The sequence below is a fragment of the Mobula hypostoma genome, chromosome 7 (genome assembly GCF_963921235.1).
Source record: "Mobula hypostoma chromosome 7, sMobHyp1.1, whole genome shotgun sequence".
In the NCBI taxonomy this organism is placed as follows: domain Eukaryota; kingdom Metazoa; phylum Chordata; class Chondrichthyes; order Myliobatiformes; family Myliobatidae; genus Mobula; species Mobula hypostoma.
The window spans coordinates 139,443,341-139,464,819 of NC_086103.1; the positions used below are offsets into that span (position 1 = coordinate 139,443,341).

Below are 21,479 nucleotides of genomic sequence, written 5' to 3' on the forward strand. Positions count from 1 at the left end.
TGGTTTATATTTCATTATGTCTTTGATTAATATATACCATTGCACATCCATACATCTAGCTGTACAGCAAGCCACATACCCACATCACACAGCATACACATACTGCTAGCTATTCATCCATCAGAATACATCACTTAAACAGGTTGCAAGTGCCCACTAATAAACATCCTCCTCGTTTGCAGAGCAAATTAACACATAACAGGACACAATGCAAAATAACTGGAGAATGAGTCTGCCCGCCTTAACTCCATACAGTTAGGACATGGGGTTAACAGCACAGAGAAGTATTGGCATTATTGGCTAAGCATTACTGAGACCATTGGCTGTAAGGGGGTGGGGGGTGAATCCATCAAAAATCAAAGTACCAAATCTTCATATTCTCTGAAACTACGTTTTCTTGATTTACAATCTGCAATGAAGCACAAGAGCAATGATGAAGGCACACCATTATTTAACTTCAGATTCACAGACATAAGCAATGAACTCGTGCTGCAAGTAATTTAGGGGTAGCAAATAGGCGGATCTGTGTAGTGAGAAAGCAGACATGAAGGAGGCATCAGGCTCTGCTTTAGAGGGTCAGATGAGGACTGAGGTCAAGCAGGATGTAGAAAAAAAGCTGTTGATATGAAAAAAGAAGTAATTTGTGTATTGGGAAAGTTACATGAAGTGAGGAAGTATTGAATGTTTGCTGTGGTAAAGTTCCCATCAAACGTTACCCTATGTGCTCTGCCATTGACCTCTCTTGTATCTTTTCCTTTTTCCCTTTTTCTTCAACAAGACAAGGCTCACAATTTCAAGAGAAATTTCTTCCCCTACCAGCTCATTTGATAAAGCTATCAAACCCTGATCTGACCTGTGAAACAGCAATGCTAAGTAGGACCAACAGTGGACTTAGATGAGATGTCCCTTAAAGTAAGAGAGCACAGGCCACAATCTCCATCAGCACAGGTGCACCATAAGGGTGTGTGCTTAGCTAAAAATTATTTTAACCGGAGTTAGCAATCAATTGCCATCACTCCTATTGCAAGGAATCAGCCATGTTCTGGAAAATTAAGAAGGTAAGAAAACTGAATTTGATTTAACAAAAAAAACGATGAAACTGAGCAAATGGCCTCCATCTGTGTTCCTCCAAAACAACACTTTGCTGAAGATTGCTGTAAAATTATCTTAGTGACTAGAACAAAGGCCTATTTGAACATTTCTCTTTCTCTGCAGGAAAAAAATCCAGTAAACTTGTATTTTCTTTTTCAACAGCAGATGCCATTTCATTGGCTCTTCATTCAACCCTGGAACATCTAGACAACGGAGATGCATACATCAGGATGTTCTTCATTAACTACAGCTCGGTATTCAATACTATCAACCCCTCAAAACCAATCAGTAAGCTTCAAGACCTAGGCCTCAATACCTACTTGTGCAACTGAGATGTGTCTTTTTTAATGCGAGGAGTATCATGAATAAAGCGGATGAGCTTAGACCGTGGGTCAGCACTTGGATCTATGATGTTGTGGCCATTACAGAGACTTGGATGGTGCAGGGACAGGAATGGCTACTTCAAGTGCCAGGCTATAGATGTTTCAGAAAGGATAGGGAGGGAGGCCAAAGAGGTGGGGGCGTAGCACTGTTGATCAGAGATAGTGTCATGGCTGCAGAAAAGGAGGAAGTCATGGAGAGATTGTCTACGGAGTCTCTGTGGGTGGAAGTTAGGACTAGGAAGGAGTCAATAACTCTACTGGCCATTTTTTATAGACCACCCAATAGTAATGGACATCAAGGAGCAGATAGGGAGACAGATTCTGGAAAGTAGTAATAACAACAGGGTTGTTGTGGTGGGAGATTTTAATTTCCCAAGTATTGATTTGCACCTCCCTAGAGTGAGGGGTTTAGATGGGGTGGAGATTGTTAGGTGTGTTCAGGAAGGCTTCTTGACACAATATATATATAAGCCTACAAGAGGAGAGGCTGTACTTGATCTGGTATTGGGAAAGGAACCTGGTCAGGTGTCAGGTCTCTCAGTAGGAGAGCATTTTGGAGATAATGATCACAATTCTATCTCCTTTATCATAACATTGGAGAGGGATAGGAACAGACAAGTTGGGGAAATGTTTAATTGGAGTAAGGGGAACTATGAGGCTATCGGGCAGGAACTTGGAAGCATAAACTGGAAACAGATGTTCTCAGGGAAACGTACCGAAGAAATATGGCAAATGTTCAGGGGATATTTGCGTGGGGTTCTGAGTAGGTACGTTCCAATGAGACATGGAAAGGATGGCACGGTACAAGATCTGTGGTGCACAAAGGCTGTTGTAAATCTAGTCAAGAAGAAAAGAAGAGCTTACAAAAGGTACAAAAAACTAGGTAATGATGTGAATCTAGAAGATTATAAGGCTTGTAAGAAGGAGCTTAAGAAAGAAATTAGGAGAGCCAGAAACGGCCATGAGAAGGCCTTGGTGGACAGGATTAAGGAAAACACCAAGGCATTCTACAAGTATGTGAAGAGCAAAAGGGTAAGACGTGAGAGAATAGGACCAATCAAGAGTGACAATGGAACAGTGTGTATGGAACCAGAGGAAATAGCAGAGGTACTTAATGAATACTTTGCTACAGTATTCACTACGGAAAAGGATCTTGGTGATTGTAGTGATGACTTGCAGCAGACTGAAAAGCTTGAGAATGTAGATATTAAGAAAAAGGATGTGCTGGTGCTTTTGGAAAGCATCAAGTTGGATAAGTCACCGGGACCGGATGGGATGTACCCCAGGCTACTGTGGGAAGCGAGGGAGGAGATTGCTGAGCCTCTGGCAATGATCTTTGCATCATCAATGAAGACAGGAGAGGTTCCGGAGGATTGGAGGGTGGCGGATGTTGTTCCCTTATTCAAGAAAGTGAATAGAGATATCCCAGGAAATTATAGGCCAGTGAGTCTTACTTCAGTGGTTGGTAAGTTGATGAAGAAGATCCTGAGAGGCAGGATTTATGAACATTTGGAGAGGCATTACATGATTAGGAATAGTCAGTATGGCTTTGTCAAAGGCAGGTCGTGCCTTATGAGCCCGATTGAAATTAATGAGGATGTGACTAAGCACATTGATGAAGGTAGAGCCGTAGATGTAGTGTATATGGATTTCAGCAAGGCATTTGATAAGGTACCCCATGCAAGGCTTATTGAGAAAGTAAGGAGGCACTGGATCCAAGGGGACATTGCTTTGTGGATCCAGAACTGGCTTGCACACAGAAGTGGTTGTAGACGGGTCATATTCTGCATGGATGCTGGTGACCAATGGTGTGCCTCAGGGATCTGTTCTGGGACCCGTACTCTTTGTGATTTTTATAAATGACCTGGATGAGGAAGTGGAGGGTTGGGTTAGTAAATTTGCTGATGACACAAAGGTTGGCTGTGTTGTGGATAGTGTGGAGGGCTGTCAGAGGTTACAACGGGATATTGATAGGATGCAAAACTGGGCTGAGAAGTGGCAGATGTCGTTCAACCCAGATAAGCGTGAGGTGGTTCATTTTGGTAGGTCAAATATGATGGCAGAATATTAATGGTAAGACTCTTGACGGTGTGGAGGATCAGAGGAATCTGAGTCCACAGGAGACTCAAAGCTGCTACGCAGGTTGATTCTGTGGTTAAGAAGGCATACGGTGCATTGGCCTTCATCAATCGTGGGACTGAGTTTAAGAGCCGAGAGATAATACTCCAGCTATATAGGACCCTGGTCAAATCCCACTTGGAGTACTGTGCTCAGTTCTGGTCGCCTCACTATAGGAAGGATGTGGAAACCATAGAAAGGGTGCAGAGGAGATTTACAATGATGTTGCCTGGATTGGGGAGCATGCCTTATGAGAATAGGTTGAGTGAACTCAGCCTTTTCTCCTTGGAACGATGGAGGATGAGAGGTGACTTGATAGAGCTGAACAAGATAATGAGAGGCATTGATTGTGTGGACAGTCAGAGGCTTTTCCCCAGGCCTGAATTGGCTAGCCCGAGAGGGCATAGTTTTAAGGTGCTTGGAAGTAGGTACGGAGGAGATGTCGGGGTAAGATTTTTTTACACAGAGAGTGGTGAGTGCCGGCAGCGGTGGTGGAGGCGGAAATGATAGGGTCTGTTAAGAGACTGCTGGATGGCTACATGGAGCTTAGAAAAATAGATGGCTATAGCTAAAGCCTACGTAGTTCTAAGGTAGGGACATGTTCGGCACAGCTTTGTGGGCCAAAGGGCCTGTATTGTGCTGTATGTTTTCTATATTTCCATGGATTCTCAATTTCCTCACTTTTGCAGACCCCAGTCATTTTGGATTGGCAACAACATCTCCTCCACAATCTTCACCAGCACAGGTGCATCACAAGGCTGTGTGCTTAACCCACTGCTCTACTGACTTTGTACTTATGACTGTGAGGCTAAGCACAGTTCCAATGCTATACTTAAGTATGCTGATGACACTGCTATCATTAACCACATCAAAGTTGGTGATGAATCAGCATTTAGGAGGCAGATTGAAAATGTGATTGAGCCGTGACACAACAACAACCTTTCACTCAAAGTTAGTAAGACCAAGGAGATGATTATTGACTGTAGGAGGAGGAAACCAGAGGTACGTAAGCCAGTCTTCATTTGCGGATCAGAAGTGGAGAGGGTCAAGGACTTAAAATTCTTCAGTATTATTATTTCAGAGGACCTGTCCAGCTCATAAGTGCCACTACGAAGAAACCTTCGAGCCTAAGATATCTTAGAAGTTTGCGAAGATTCGGTACGTCATCTAAAATTCTGACAAGCTTCAGATTTAGATATGTGGTGGAGAGTGTATTGATTGGTTGCATCACATCCTGGTATGGAAACACAAATGCCCTTGTATGGAAAAGCCTACAAAAAGTAGTGGATTTGGCACATTTCAACATGGGTATAGCCCTCCCCACCACTGAGTACATCTGTACAGTGCTATCACAGGAAAACAGCATCCATCACCAAGGACTCCCCCACCATCCAGGCCACGCTCTCTTCTCACTACTGCCATCAGTAAGAAGATACAGGAGCCTCAGGGCCCACACCACCGCGTTCAGGAACAGTTATTACCCCTCAACCATCAGACTAATGAACCAAAGGGGATAGCTTCACTCAACTTCACTTGCCCCATCACTGAACTGCTCCCACAATTTATGGGCTCACTTTCAAGGGCTATTCATCTCATGTTCTCAGTATTTATTGCTTATTTATTTATTATTATATTACTAGTATTTCCTTTTTTTCTCTTTCCTTTTGTTTCGCAATTTGTTGTTTTTTCACATTGGTAATTTGTCTATCCTGTTGGGTGCAGACTTTCATAGATTCTATTGTGTTCCTTGTACTTACTGTGATTGCCCGCAAGAAACTGAATCTCAGGGTTGTATATGGTGACATATATGTACTTTGATAATAAATTTACTTTGAACTTTGAGTAGTAGTAGACTTCATCCAATTCTGATGGAATAGCATCAACTTTTCTTCAAACTCACATCTTTTTCATCCATTCAATTTTTCTTTGCTTTTTCTTTCTCATAACATCCTGTCTTCTCTGGGATATGGAATGATGAAATGCTATTGTTTTTCTGTTTGGCTCAAACTGCATGTAATCTGTTGTGGTTCCCAGGTACTGAAAAAAACAAAGGACAGTTCATCAGCACATTTGTAACTAATAGATTAAGTTTTCATGCTTTCATGCTTAAACTAATAGTATCAATGGACAACATTAACTAAACTTTTTGATGAGTTTTTGTTCAATAGTTCACTAAAAGGTATGAATATACGTTAGGAGATCACAATCACTTTTAATTTTTACAAGTCTAGCTTCAAATTCTGGAAAACCCTCCCTACACCATAAACACAATGTGACAGAACCTTGCAATTTTTGTTTAACATGCCAGCATAGAGGTAGATATCTTTTAAGTGTTGTCCTAGTGCTGCATTTTTCTCCATATATTAACTTTATGTAATTCTCATCCACTTATATACTTTTGGAGGTGCCATTGTTACTATTAGTCTAGATTATTCTAATGCACTCCAGGCCTTCCTCCAACTCCATAATTTTAAGATTATCCCATACTTTTTCAGCAATATCGTAATTTTAAAAATGGTCATACTTGTTTTGAAATTGCTTCTTGGCTTAATCTCTCACTTTTGTATTTACTTCCAGCACCACAACCTTGAAATATCAGTACAGACACAAGAGATGGTCAACGCTGGAATCTGTAGCAACAAAACAAAATGCTGGAAGAACTCAGCATGTCGGGCAGCATCTGTAAATGGAAATTAAAAGTTGGGTCTAGATGAAGGGTTGTAACCTGAAACAGATGCTGTCTGATCTGCTGAGTTCCTGCAGTATCTTGTTCCATTGTCTGAAATGAAAGTGCTTTTCCAAATCTGGATTCTGTAGCAGCATTTTAATTGTTCTGTTTTTGGCACCTACGTCCGAGTTAATCTTATGTACATAGGACTGTAAACATCTTGTCAGGAAAACCATTTGTGTCTTTACCTTGTCTGAAAGACTTCTCCAGTCATTATTCTCCATTCGTTTGTACCATCCACTGCGATCATCTTCCTGAATAGGATTTCGCTTATGAACTTGACTTGGTACTTTCTGTTTGGCTGCAGGATTAGTATAATCCTTAGGACTGTTTGCACACAAATCCACAATTGGACGGTGTGTAAATATCTTGTAGTAGATTTTTGGAGGAAATGTTTCCTATAAAACAAACCAGGATGAACAAAATCAGGTTGAATTTAATTCGTAAAAAGTGCAGGCTACTATTTATAAACACTGGTACACATGCATGATGTAAATTTTATAACGTGGGAAAGAACCCAAAACAACAGATAACAGAACAAACACAAATCTTACAGGGTTGCTGCAGTGTGTGTGTGTGTGTGTGTGTGTGTGTGTGTGTGTGTGTGTGTGTGTGTGTGTGTGTGAAAACTTTATATGACCAGAGAGCTATATTCAACTTCCAGACTAGAGAGATATGTCCAAACATTTGAATCAGAAACTGAACTGTTTTATGTAATTGATAGAAATAAAAGGTATCTTATATGGATACCTGGATAAATAAAATATTTTTTACGTATATAAGGGATAATTTTCCACCTTTGCACTACCAAATGAAATTTCAATTACAATTGATTATTAAATGCAGCCAAGTTCCTTATATTTTAAGCAGAAGGGAATCACATAAAGAAACACATTTCTGACCTTAAAGACTGAGAAATTTCCCCGCTGAAGTAAGCAGAGAGAAATTAACTTTTTATTATTCAGTAAATTTGGTCAAGTATGGCACATTTTCCATTTTCACCAATAAAATCTATTTAAGATATACAAACCCCACTTCCAGAAAAGTTGGGATATTTTCCAAAATGCAATAAAAACAAAAATCTGTGATATGTTAATTCACGTGAACCTTTATTTAACTGACTGCTGTGTACATACGTCTATTGGTACAAAGAAAAGACTTTCAATAGTTTTACTGACAAACTTAATTGTATTTTGTAAACATACACAAATTTAGAATTTGATGGCTGCAACACACTCAACAAAAGTTGGGACAGAGGCATGTTTACCATTGTGTTACATTACCTTTCCTTTTAATAACACTTTTTAATCATTTTGGAACTGAGGATACTAATTGTAGAAGATTTGCAATTCGAAATTTTGTCCATTCTTGCTTGATATAAGACTTCAACAGTCCGTGGCCTCTGTTGTCTGATTCTCCTCCTCATGATGCGCCATACATTTTCAATAGGAGATAGATCTGGACTGGCAGCAGGCCAGTCAAGCACATGCACTCTGTGTCTACAAAGCCACGCTGTTGTAGCCCGTGCAGAATGTGGTCTGGCATTGTCCTGCTGAAATAAGCATGGACGTCCCGGGAAGAGACGTTGCCTTGATGGCAACATATGTCTCTCTAAAATCCCAATATACACCTCAGAGTCAATTGTACCTTCACATACATGCAACTCACCCATGCCATGGGCACTGATGCACCCCCATACCATCACAAATGCTGGCTTTTGCACCTTTCGCTAATAACAATCTGGATGGTCGTTTTCATCTTTGGCACAGAGAACTCAATGCCCGTTTCTTCCGAAAACTAGCTGAAATGTGGACTCATCCGACCACAGCACCCGGTTCCACAGTCTTTCAGTCCATCTGAGATGAGCTCGGGCCCAGAGAACTTGCCGGCGATTCTGCATAGAGTTGATGTATGGCTTCCTCCTTGCGTAATACAGTTTCAAGTTGCATTTCTGGATGCAGCGACGGACTGTGTTGAGTGACAATGGTTTTCCGAAGTACTCCCGAGCCCAGGTGGCTATAATTGTCACAGTACCATGACGGTTTCTTAGGCAGTGCCACCTGAGGGCTCGAAGATCACACGCATTCAACAGTGGTTTCCGACCTTGCCCTTTATACACTGAGATGTCTCTGAATTCTCTGAATCTTTTCACAATATTATGTACTGTAGATGTTGAAAGACCTAAATTCTCTGCAATCTTGTGTTGAGAAAGGTTCCTTTTGAACTAACAATTCTCTCACGAATTTTGGCACGAAGGGGTGAGCCACGACCCATCCCTGCTTACAAAGACTGAGCCTTTGATGGTCGCTACTTTTATACCCAGTCATGATACCTCACCTGCCACCAATTAGCCTGCTTAATGTGGAGTCTTCCAAACCGGTGTTACTTGAATATTCTGCGCACTTTTCAATCTTATTTTAACTCTGTCCCAACTTTTGTTGAGTGTGTTGCAGCCATCAAATTCTAAATTCGTGTACGTTTACAAAATACAATTAAGTTGGTCAGTAAAACTATTGAAAATCTTTTCTTTGTACTTTTGTCAGTTAAATAAAGGTTCACGTGAATTAACATATGACAGATTTTTGTTTTTATTGCATTTTGGAAAATATCCCAACTTTTCTGGAAATGGGGTTTGTAGTTTCGTTACACATTGGTCAAATTATCTAATTGAATTTAAATCCAGGGGCAGAGATTTCAGGATCATTCCAGTGAATTTCCACAAAAATTCAAAGGGCCACAGTTTCTCCTGGGATTTGTTCAGTTTTGGAATGGCTCTGGAGATTTCCTGTGACCTTACCTGGGACAAGATGTTTAACATGGTTGGGAGTGGGGGCATTTCCATCTGTATGACATAAACTTGGACACTCAGAATCAGGTTCATACCCACTGTCTCATATGACATGAAATGTATTGCTTTTTGGCAGTACAGTGTAAAGACTTTACTATAAAATAAGTAAATAGTCCAAAAATAAAAGGATAATGTGGTAGTGTTGATGGGTAACTGAACGGTTTAGAAATATCAAGGTTTCAGAAAACAGAAGTTGTTTCTGAATTGTTGAGTGTGGGTCTTCATGTTCCTGTACCAACTCCCTGATGGTAATAATGAAAAGAGGGCAGATCCTGGATGTTGTGGTTTCTTAAAGATGGATAATATCTTCTTGAGCCACCACCTCTTGAGGTTGTTGTCAATGATGGAGAAGGTTGAGGGACAGAGCTAGCAGAGTATAAGCGTACTTTCTACTGTACATATATAAAAATTTGTTAGAGTCTTTGATAACATACCAAATCTCCTCAAACGCTTAACAAAGTAGAGCAGCTGCTGTGCCTTCTTTGTGATTGCATCAATGTGCTGGGCCCAGAACAGATCCTCTAAGATCTTGACACCCAGGAACTTAAAGCTCTCACTCTATCCACTGCTGACATCTTAGTGAGGACTGATGTCTGAACTCCAAACTTCCCCTTCCTGAAGTCCACATTCAATTTTTTTGATCTTGATAATGTTGAATGCAAGGTTGTTGTTGCACAGATCAACCAGTTAATCCACCTCATTTCTATACACCTCCCTTTTGCCATCTGAGATTTTGCCAACAGGGGTGCCATCTATGAATTTATAGATGCTGTTTGAACTGTGCCTAGCCTTGAAATAATGAACCAATATGTGTAGAGCAGTGAACTAAGCACGTACCCTTGAGGTGCAGATTAGCTTCATTTGTCACATGTAGACCAAAACACTGAAACACAGTGAAATGTGTCTGTTGCGTCAATATGTGCTGAGGGTAACCACAAGTGTTGCTAAGCTTCCATGCCACATAGCATGCCCACAATTTACTCACCCTAACCCATATGTCTTTGGAATGTGGAAGGAATCTGGAGCACCTAGAGGAAACCCACATGATTATGGGGAGAATGTATAACTCTTCTCCTTACATACAGTAGTGGAAATTGAACTCTGATTGCTAGCAATGAAACAGTGGGTGCATATCGGTTAGCACAAAATGTTGACTGTCAGCAACAAGATGTTATCAGCGATCTACCAGAGGTCCAAATTTAGAAGCTGAGGGAGTGATGGTAATGAACACTGTGAGGTAATTGATAAGGAGCAGGCTGATGTATGTTTTGCTGTTGTCTAGGACTCCAAAGCAAAGTGGAGAGCTAGTGATGTTGTGACTACTGTAAGTCCTGTTACAGTGGTCAGTGAATTACAATGGTTCCAGGTCCTTGCTCAGGCAGGATAAATTCTAGCCATAACCTGCCTCTTTAAGCATTTCATTATCACGGACGTGAAAGCTACCAGTCAATAGTTGTTGAGACAGATCACCCTGCTCTTAGACGCTGGTATATTTGTTGCCCTTTTGAAGCAGGTGGGAACCTCAGACCACAGCAGTGCTAAGTTAAGATGTCCTTGAACACTTCAGACAGTTGGTTGGCACAGGTTTTCAGAACCTTGCCAGGTACACTGTCGACACTTCACCAGTCACCAGATACTGTGGGGATTCCCACAGGTGTAGTGTTACTCTCCCTTTGAAAGACTGCCTGAAAGGCATTTAATACATCAGGGAGAGAGGCATCACTTCCATTTATACTGTTAGGTTATGCCTTATAGTAAGTAATGGCATGCAAACCTGTCACAGCTGTCGTGCATGGATTGCATCTTTAATTTCACACTGAATTACCTTTTCCCTCTCACGATGGCCTTCCGTATGTCATAGCTGTACTGGTGCTTTAAATGAAAATGATTCTGGGGGGAGGAATGATCTCCATCAGGATGAAGATGTAATTTGGGATTGCAACTCAGAGCAAATGTTATAATGGTGAGAGATGGAGCTTAGACTTTGCTTCCTCAAAATAAGAAAGCCTGTCAGTAAATTTCAGCTTCATTATTTGGCAAAAGCTTTGAAGATGCTGTTAATACAGATTAAATTTTGTTCTTCTAACCTCAGCTGCATTTATACTGCAGAGCACTGCCTTACAGGCATTATCTGGTTTATATGTTGCCATAGTGTCAAGTTAGCCACTCTAATTGAACAAATTCCATCCACAAGCACAGTACACATTAAGTATAATGGTACTGAGAAGGCATGGTTAGAAATGATATTAACTTCAATCAGTGAAAACAAACATTACTTACTCCCCCGAGTCTGAATCGGACATAAACTCCAGCAGCCCTATCCAAGAAATCTGCCTATGAACATAGAGGAGCAATGGATAGAGATTAGACAAAGGCAAACTTTCCAAATTTCTCATTGTTTTCAATTTTCAGTGTTAAGCAGCCAGAATTAAGTACTATAATAAACTCAATGAAATTATAAAAAATGCAGTTAATCCTTGAAACAATTATTCTTGATTTTATTTTTCTTCTAACTGACAAAGTCTTTAACAGAAGTCTGCTAGCAAAATTTAAGACCATGAAATAAAAGGGTTATGGTAGCATGGATAAAGCTTGCCTTAAAGACTGAAAACTGAGCCATTGGAATTGCTTGATATCAGAAAGTAGCAAGGTCAATGGTAGGAGTACTCAGGGCTCTTCCTTTGATAGGCACCTGAGGGAAAATAATTCACAGGAAACAGGGACAGAGCAGCAGAAAGGGGCTAAAAATTGGTATTGGTATTGGTCTTGGTCTTAGTGTTAGTAGAGATGCATTGACTCAATCGATCTGTGCTGAAACAATTGTATGATTCTGTAAAGATGCAAGAGACTGCAAATGCTAGAATCTGGAGCAACAGGCGAGCTGCTGAAGGAACTAGGGTTTGGACAGTCAAAGTTTTGGATCAAATCCCTTCATTTGGACTGAAATTGTAGAGGGAAGATTGGCAGTATAAAGAAGTGAGAGAGTGTGTGGGCCAAGAGCTAGCGAGAGATGGGTAGATCCATGTGAGGAGGAAAATACACAAGATACTGGAAGAACTCCATAGGCCAGGCAGTATCTATGGAGGGGAATGAACAGTTAACATTTCCAGCTGAGATACTTCCATCAGGACTGATCTCAGTGCATTTCTGATAAAGGGTCTCAGCCTGAAAAATCGACTGCTTATTTATCTCCACAGATGCTGCCTGACCTGCTGGGTTCCTCCAGCTGTGTGTGTGTGTGTGTGTGTGTGTGTATATGCACGCGTGCGTGTGTGTGTGTGTGTGTGTGTGTGTGTGTATATGCACGCGTGCGTGTGTGTGTGTGTGTGTGTGTGTGTGTATATGCACGCGTGCGTGTGTGTGTGTGTGTGTGTGTGTGTATGCGCGCGTGTGCGTGTGTGTGTGTGTGTGTGTGTGTATATGCACGCGTGCGTGTGTGTGTGTGTGTGTGTATGCGCGCGTGTGCGTGTGTGTGTGTATGTGCGTGTGTGCGTGTGTGTATGTGCGTGCACGCGTGTGCGTGTGTGTGTGTATGCGCGCGTGTGCGTGTGCGTGTGAGTGTGTGTATGTGTGTGTGTGTGTGTGCGTGCGCGCGTGTGCGTGTGTGTGTGCGTGTGCGTGTGTATGCGCGCGTGTGTGTGCGTGTGTGTGTATGCGCACGTGTGCGTGTGCGTGCACATGTGTGTGTGTATGCGTGTGTGTGTGTGTATGCGCGCGTGTGCGTGCGCGTGTGAGTGTGTGTGTGCGCGCGTGTGTGTGCGCGCGTGTGCGTGTGTATGCGCGCGTGTGCGTGCGTGTGTGTATGCGCGCATGTGCGTGCGCGTGCGCATGTGTGTGTGTGTATGCGCGCACGTGTGTGTATGCGCGCGTGTGTGTGTGTGCGTGTGTGTGTGTATGCGTGTGTGTGTGTGTATGCGCGCGCGTGTGTGCGTGTATGTGTGTGTGTGTATGCGCGCGTGTGTGTGTGTGTGTGTGTGTGTGTGTGTGTGTGTGTGTGTGTTGCTCCAGACTTCCAGTATCTCTTGTGTCTCCATTTGAGGAGAGTTGATTGGTCAAAGGAATCAGATGTGAGGGAAAGTTAGAGATAGTGACAGAGGTTGACAGGCGATAGTTTCCCTGGGTTATATAGAGAAAGTTCCCTCTTCCTACTTGAATCACTATCATAAACTTTGGGATTTCTGATTAAGTTTTGCATATGCAAATATCTCCAAGATACTAATATTTTCTTGTTTTAACAATGTCATATGATTGCAGCTTTGCTGCCATTCTGGATTCAGTCCAGGCCTTCCAATTTATTCCACCTTTTCTTAACACATCCTTAATGTGTTATTACCTCTGTCCTGACAAACATTGTTTCAATTCCCAGTGATATATAAAAAAAATACTCTAAGCACACAGTTACAAAGCTATTGAAGTCAATGGAAGTGAACTAACAACGAGGAATAGGAAAAAAGATGAGGTCAGAGCAAGAAGGTGGGGGAGGAGAGGAAGAAGTACGAGGTAATAGGTGATAGGTGAAACCGGGAGAGGGGCAGAGGTGAAGTAAAGAGCTGGGAAGCTGATTAGTATTAGAGAAGGGAGGATGTGATAGAGGAGGATAGAAGACCGTGAAGAAAGAGAAGGGGAAGGAGCACCAGAAGGAGGTGATGGGCAGGTAAGGGAAAAAGGTGAGAGACGGAAACAGGAATGGGGGAATGGTGAAGGTGGGGGTCAATTACTGGAAATTTGAGAAATCGATCTTCATGTCATCAGGTTGAAGGCGACCCAGATGGAATATAAGGTGTTGCTTCTGGAACCCAAGGGTGGCCTCATCATGGCAGTAGAGGAGGCCATAGACTGAAATGTTAGAATGGGAATGGGAAGTAGAATTGAAATAGGTGGCCAAACAGCCCTTCCTGAGAGACAGAGGTTCACTCACACTTCTTCCAAGCAGGCCTATTGCATTTGATGCTTGCAATGATGCCCCTTCTACTTCAGTCAAACCATGTACAGACTGTTTTGAGGAGCACATGCACTCTGTCTGAAATTCCAATTGTGTGTCTTTTCCAATCCCACACTATCCTTGGCTTTCTCCAATGCCACAGAGAGGCCAAACACAAATTGGAAGAACACATCTCATATTCCACTAAGGTAGCTTACACCGCAATTCTCGGCGGGAGGAAAAGATGGCGGTGCGACGCAGCTCGCAGCGGCCACTTCGGTGATGATGATGTCTGTTATTTGTCAAGTAGGGTGCCGTGCACAATCCTGATTTGATGGAGACGGACGTGAGAACACAGAGGAACATCTGGTGGAACTTCTGAAATGCCTGCTTCGCTGCTGCTGCTACTGTGTGGTCCAGAATCTCTGGAGGAGAAGGCCCCGAGTCTTCGGCTTTGCTTGTTGCTTGGCGGCCGGGGCGGGGTCAAAGCACTCAGCAGAGGATGGTGCTCGGAGAGGCTGTGTCGGAGGGGCTGGTCGGAGGCTCAAAGTTTTCGGACAGACTCAGAGTCCGCTGCGGTCGGGTGCTTCCAATGCTGCTGCATCGGCAAGTTGGCGGCGCTTGGAGGTTCATGGCAGGGAGAGTGTCTCCCTTCTGCCGCCTGCGTGAGATGATGAGTCTATCGGGACTTTGAGACCTTTTTTTTACTGTGCTCATGGTCTGCTCTTTATCAAATTATGGTATTGCTTTGCACTGTTGTAACTATATGTTATAATTATGTGGTTTTGTCAGTTTTAGTCTTGGTTTGTCCTGTGTTTTCTTGTGATATCATTCTGGAGGAACGTTGTATCATTTTTTAATGTATGCATTTCTAAATGACAATAAACAAGGACTGAGTGTCCTCATCATCTAATCTAATCTAATCTAATTTATCTATTTCAAGTAACCTAACCTTGTGTTCTCTCAAACACATTCACCCACCCGATGCCTCCTGTACTAATATAGAATGGTCATCTTTCCCTTCCCTCTCAATCCTGATGCAAGATCTTGACCTAGAAAATAGCTACACCTTTACAGATGCTGCTAGGTGCAATGAATTTTTCCAGTGTTCTGATTTTATTGTTATAATATAAACAAAAGCAACTATATAAATAAAAACAAAACATGCTGGAACATGTCAACATTTAAAACAGTGTCTAAAAGCAATGAGGAATGCTAATATTTTAGACATTGGTCTTAAAAATACAAAAAAAAAAGCCGGGGGAAAATTCATTCTGCATCTTAAGCACAAAATTTGAACTGTCCTCAAAACACAGGATAAATCCAATCGAGTTAACTACAATCAGTCCTCTTTCAATCATTAGCAAAGTGACAGAAAGGTGTCATCAACAGTGTTATCAAGTGCTATCTACTTACTTAAGCAGATTACTGGTGCTCAGTTTACATTCTACCAGGGCCACGTGGTCCCAAACCTTATCACAAACTTTGTCCAAACATAAGACAAACAGCAAAATTCCAGAGTTAAGATGGAAGTAACTGCACTTGGGATCAAGTCAGCTTTTGGCAAACTTTAGCTTTAATTGGCCCTGGGAAACTGAAGTTCATGAGGATCAAGAGAAAGACACTCAAGAGTTTTGAGTCAGAAACTCACACAAAGGAAAATGAAGATCAATATTTCCAACCTTAGGACATATTGCAAGGGTTCCTCAACGCAGTGTCTGAGTCCAAATATCTATAGAGGCTTCATTAATTACCTTTCTTCCATATTAATTTAGAAGTAGAAATCTTCACTGATGATTTGCACAAATGACAATTCCATTCATAGCACCTCAGCAAATGAAACAGTCCATTCCTGCATGCAGCAGGGCCAGAACTACTACCAGACATAGGCTGATAAAAGGAAAATAACTTCCAATGTGCACGAGCAACAGGCAATGACCATCCCCCATAAGAAAGTCTCTAACCATTATTCTTTACTTTAAATAACAATATCCTGGCAAGCCCCAAGCCATCAGTGTTCTGAAAATCCCCATGACCAGAAATGCAGCTATATTAAATATAGAGCCATAGGAACAGGTCAGCATCTCGGTAATAAAATTACTCCTCAAGAATTCCAGTAGCACCACCCAAACATATGACATCTGTTATCAGAAAAGGTCATGGACAGTAGGTCCATAAGAAAACCAACAGCTATACCTTTCCTTACACATTATCCTTATTTAGAAATATTTTTCTTTGTCACTGTGTCCAGGTTCTAGATCTGCCAGTCCAATAATACCGTGAGGTTACTTTTGCTAGAATGACTTCCGTGGTTCAAGAAAATGACTCACATCCAATTTCTAAAGGGCAAGTTATCAAGGGCATTGAGCACTGTTATGAAATTCTGTTCTATGATTAACAGTATCTGTTTGTCATTGTGGTAAATTTCTGAACCTATATTTGTTGTCTTCCAATGAATGGATATGTCAGAAATATTAACATCAGCATTTTCCTTTGTTTCTATATGCTACTTATTGAATACTTATAGCATTTTATGTTTTATTTTATTAAGTAAAAAGTTCTGAGAGAATAATAAATAGGAGAATAATACACTGCATTCCTATAGAGAAAAATTAGTGTTTGAGTATATGATGATTGACTTCCAAGTTTGGTGTCTGTGATTATGTTTCCTCATTCCAGTAACATGAATCTTCACTGGTATTTGTATAATAACTTCTGCAACAGATGAGAGTTACAGATTGAAAATAATCTTGATGGACATTTTTATGAAATGTAGGAGTAAATTACCACAGAATTAATTCTCTTGATGAAAAGTGATGGAAGTTCTGATCTAATGAGAACAGGTAAATCAATCATTCCCAGGCTTAAATTATGGTTACTGCCAATCCCTCTCAACTAGCATTTACAGAAAAATTGTAAAGATAAGCTGAACACCAATAAAGCCCAGTAGATATTCACTGTTTAAAAGGTAGCTATCTTGCAGATTAGGTATTTGTAACATATAGTTACTGTGTTTACAGGCAGATATTATTTCAGGATTTTTGAGTTCCATTAAAGATCATACCTGACTCATTTTATGCAAAATATTTATTAGACTCCTTTTTCTACACCTAGGCTGCCGGAAGCAGGTCGTTGGGTGATAGTCAGAGGGGGGAAAGTGAAGGTGAGAGGACAGGTAGTGCAGAGTACCCCTGTAGCCATTCCCCTGATTATTTAATTTACCGTCCTGGATACTGTTGGCAGGGACGACTGACCGGGTGTGAGCCACGGTGGCAGGGCCTCTGGCACTGAGTCTGACCCTGTGGTGCAGAAGGGTGGGATGGAGAAGAAGAGAGCTGTCGTCATTGGAGGCTCTATAGTCAGGGGAGCAGACAGGAGATTTTGTGGACGTGAGAAGGACACCCGTATGGTTTGTTGCCTCCCGGGTGCCAGGGTCCGGGATGTCTCTGACCAGGTGCACGACATCCTGGTACAAGAGGGAAAGCAATCAGAAGTCGTGATACATGTTGGCACCAACGACATAGGCAGGAAGAGGGATGAGGTCCTGAAGTGTGAGTTTCAGGAACTAGGCAGAAGGCTGAAGAACAGGACCTCAAGGGTGGCGTTCTCAGGATTGCTGCCAGTGCTACGTGACAGTGATGGTAAGAATTGGAGGAGATGGCAGTTGAATGCGTGGCTGAGGAGTTGGTGCAGGGAGCAGGGTTTTAGATTTTTGGATCATTGGGATCTCTTCTGGGGAAGGTGGGACCTGTACAGATTGGATGGGTTGCACCTGAACTTGAGGGGGAGCAATATCGTTGCAGGTAGGTTTGCTAGCATGGTTCGGGAGGGTTTAAACTAATTTGCGAGGGAGATGGGACCCGGAACGTTAGAGCAGTGGAAGAAGTGCATGGAGTAAAGCCAGATCTAACATATAGAGAGGCTTTGAGGAAAGAGAAGCAGAATAAACGGTGTAAAGGCGGTAAGGTAGAAGGGCTAAAGTGCGTGTACTTCAATGCAAGAAGCATCAGGAACAAAGATGATGAACTGAGAGCTTGGATACATACATGGAATTATGATGTAGTGGCCATTACAGAGACTTGGCTGGCACCAGGGCAGGAATGGATTCTCAATATTCCTGGATTTCAGTACTTTAAAAGGGATGGTGGGGGTGGGAAGGGGAGGAGGGGTAGCATTACTGGTCAGGGATACTATTACAGCTACAGATAGGGTGGGTAGTGTAGCAGGATCCTCTTTTGAGTCAGTATGGGTGGAAGGCAGGAACAGGAAGGGAGCAGTTACTCTATTGGCCCCCTGGTAGCAGCAGAAATATTGAGGAGCAGATTGGGAGGCAGATCTTGGAAAGGTGCAAAAATAACAGAGTTGTTATCATGGGTGACTTTAACTTCCCTAATATTAGTTCCAAGGGTTTAGACAGGGCAGAGTTTGTTAAGTGTGTCCAGGATGGATTCCTGTCACAGTATGTGGACAGGTCGACAAGGGGGAATGCCATACTAGATATAGTACTAGGTAATGAACTGGGTCAGGTCACAGATCTCTCAGTGGGTGAGCATCTGGGGGACAGTAACCACTGCTCCCTGGCCTTTAGCATTATCATGGAAAAGGATAGAATCAGAGAGGACAGCAAAATTTTTAACTGGGGAAGGGCAAATTATGTGGCTATAAAGCTAGAACTTGCGGGTGTGAATTGGGATGATGTTTTTGCAGGGAAATGTACTATGGACATGTGGTCAATATTTAGAGATCTCTTGCGGGATGTTAGGGATAAATTTGTCCCGGTGAGGAAGATAAAGAATGGTAGGGTGAAGGAACCATGGGTGACAAGTGAGGTGGAAAATCTAGTCAGGTGGAAGACGGCAGCATACATGAGGTTTAGGAAGCAGGGATCAGATGGGTCTATTGAGGAATATAAGGAAGCAAGAAAGGAGCTTAAGAAGGGGCTGAGAAGAGCAAGGCAGGGGCAAGAGAAGGTCTTGGCGAGTAGGGTAAAGGAAAACCCCAAGGCATTCTTCAGTTATGTGAAGAAAAAAAGGATGACAGGAGTGAAGGTAGGACCGATTAGAGATAAAGGTGGGAAGATGTGCCTGGAGGCTGTGGAAGTGAGCGAGGTCCTCACTGAATACTTCTCTTCGGTATTCACCAATGAGAGGGAACTTGATGATGGTGAGGATAATATGAGTGAGGTTGATGTTCTGGAGCATGTTGATATTAAGGGAGAGGAGGTGTTGGGAGTTGTTAAAATACATCAGGACAGATAAGTCCCCGGGGCCTGATGGAATATTCTCCAGGCTGCTCCACGAAGTGAGGGAAGAGATTGCTGAGCCTCTGGCTAGGATCTTTATGTCCTTGTTGTCCACGGGAATAGTACTGGAGGACTGGAGGGAGGCGAATGTTGTCCCCTCATTCAAAAAAGGTAGTAGGGATAGTCCGGGTAATAATGGACCAGTGAGCCTTACTTCTGTGGTGGGAGAGCTGTTGGAAAAGTTTCTTAGAGATAGGATCTATGGGCATTTAGAGAATCATGGTCTGATCAGGGACAGTCAGCATGGCTTTGTGAAGGGCAGCTCGTGTCTAACAAGCCTGATAAATAAACCTTCTTTGAGGAGGTGACCAGGCATATAGATGAGGGTAGTGCTGTGGATGTGATCTATATGGATTTTAGTAAGGCATGACAAGGTTCCACACGGTAGGCTTATTCAGAAAGTCAGAAGGCATGGGATCCAGGGAAGTTTGGCCAGGGGAATTCAGAATTGGCTTGCCTGCAGAAGGCAGAGGGTGGTGGTGGAGGGAGTACATTCAGATTGGAGGATTGTGACTAGTGGTGTCCCACAAGGATCTGTTCTGGGACCCCTACTTCTCGTGATTTTTATTAACAACCTGGATGCGGGGGTAGAAGGGTGGGTTGGCAAGTTTGCAGATGACGCAAAGGTTGGTGGTGTTGTAGATAGTGTAGAGGATTGTCGAAGATTGCAGAGAGGCATTGATAGGTTGCAGAAGTGGGCTGAGAAGTGGCAGATGGAGTTCAACCCAGAGAAGTGTGAGGTGGTACACTTTGGAAGGACAAACTCCAAGGCAAAGTACAAAGTAAATGGCAGGATACCTGGTAGTATGGAGGAGTGGAGGGATTTTGGGTACATGTCCACAGATCCCTGAAAGTTGCCTCACAGGTGGATAGGGTGGTTAAGAAAGCTTATGGGCTGTTAGCTTTCATAAGTTGAGGGATAGAGTTTAAGAGTCGCGAGGTAATGATGCAGCTCTATAAAGCTCTGGTTAGTCCACGCTTAGAGTACTGTGTCCAGTTCTGGTCGCCTCACTATGGGAAGGATGTGGAAGCATTGGAAAGGGTACAGAGGAGATTTACCAGGATGCTGTCTGGTTTAGAGAGTATGCTTTATGATCAGAGATTAAGGGAACTAGGGCTTTACTCTTTGGAGAGAAGGAGGATGAGAGGAGACGTGATGGAGGTGTACAAGATTTTAAGAGGAATAGATAGAGTGGACAGCCAGCGCCTCTTCCCCAGGGCACCACTGCTCAATACAAGAGGACATGGCTTTAAGGTAAGGGGTGGGAAGTTCAAGGGGGATATTAGAGGAAGGTTTTTTACTCAGTGAGTGGTTGGTGCGTGGAATGCACTGCCTGAGCCAGTGGTGGAGGCAGATACACTAGTGAAGTTTAAAAGACTACTAGATAGGTATATGGAGGAATTTAAGGTGGGGGGTTATATGGGAGGCAGGGTTTGATGGTCGGCACAACATTGTGGGCTGAAACACCTGTACTGTGCTGTACTATTCTATGTTCTACGTTCTAAATTGCTCACCTCATCATATCAAACATCTTAAGATTTCAAATTAGGTTTAGAGATAGTCTGATATTTTTATGAGACAATGTATTTTTATATTTTATCCTTTGTAAATGATGATGCACACAACAACCACAGCAATGACTCAGAAAGTTCAGACCGGTATGTTTATTTTGCATATTAATAACTTGAACCAGTGGGGATTGGGTGAGAAACCATAATGATTTACTGATAAATAAAGACATATTTCTCTTTTCTCTGCATTCCACATGTTATTGTACTGAATTTTAAAAGATCTTTGTCCAAAATATAAGTGTTTTAAGAATACATTTTCTCTTACCTCAGTGGGGTTAATACATTTCATCATGCATTTAGGGTTTCCTGTCCCTCTGAAATTAATCATATTCTTATAATGCATAAACAGCTGCATGTCCTGCAAACAAAAAAAACATGGTTTATAGTTACATCAATGGGTCAAAAGTAATGAAAGCTCCTGAAAACTAAGAATACAATAATTTACAGTGAACATTCAGCATAAGACACAGGAGCAGAATGAGGCTAATTTGCCCATTGAGTCTGCTCCGCCATTC

The 21,479-nt window shown here is 42.3% G+C and overlaps 1 protein-coding gene across 1 annotated transcript in view; it reads right to left on the reverse strand.

Annotated features, from left to right (window-relative positions):
- Positions 1-21,479, reverse strand: part of c7h11orf65 (chromosome 7 C11orf65 homolog) — a 63,088-nt gene that overhangs the window by 9,215 nt on the left and 32,394 nt on the right. Inside the window, exons 4-7 of the mRNA XM_063052870.1 lie at positions 21,230-21,322; positions 11,450-11,503; positions 6,510-6,719; positions 5,494-5,630 (exon numbers count right to left, since the gene is read on the reverse strand). Of these exons, the coding sequence (XP_062908940.1) occupies positions 5,494-5,630; positions 6,510-6,719; positions 11,450-11,503; positions 21,230-21,322 (494 nt within the window). The remainder of the gene's footprint in view (positions 1-5,493; positions 5,631-6,509; positions 6,720-11,449; positions 11,504-21,229; positions 21,323-21,479) is intronic.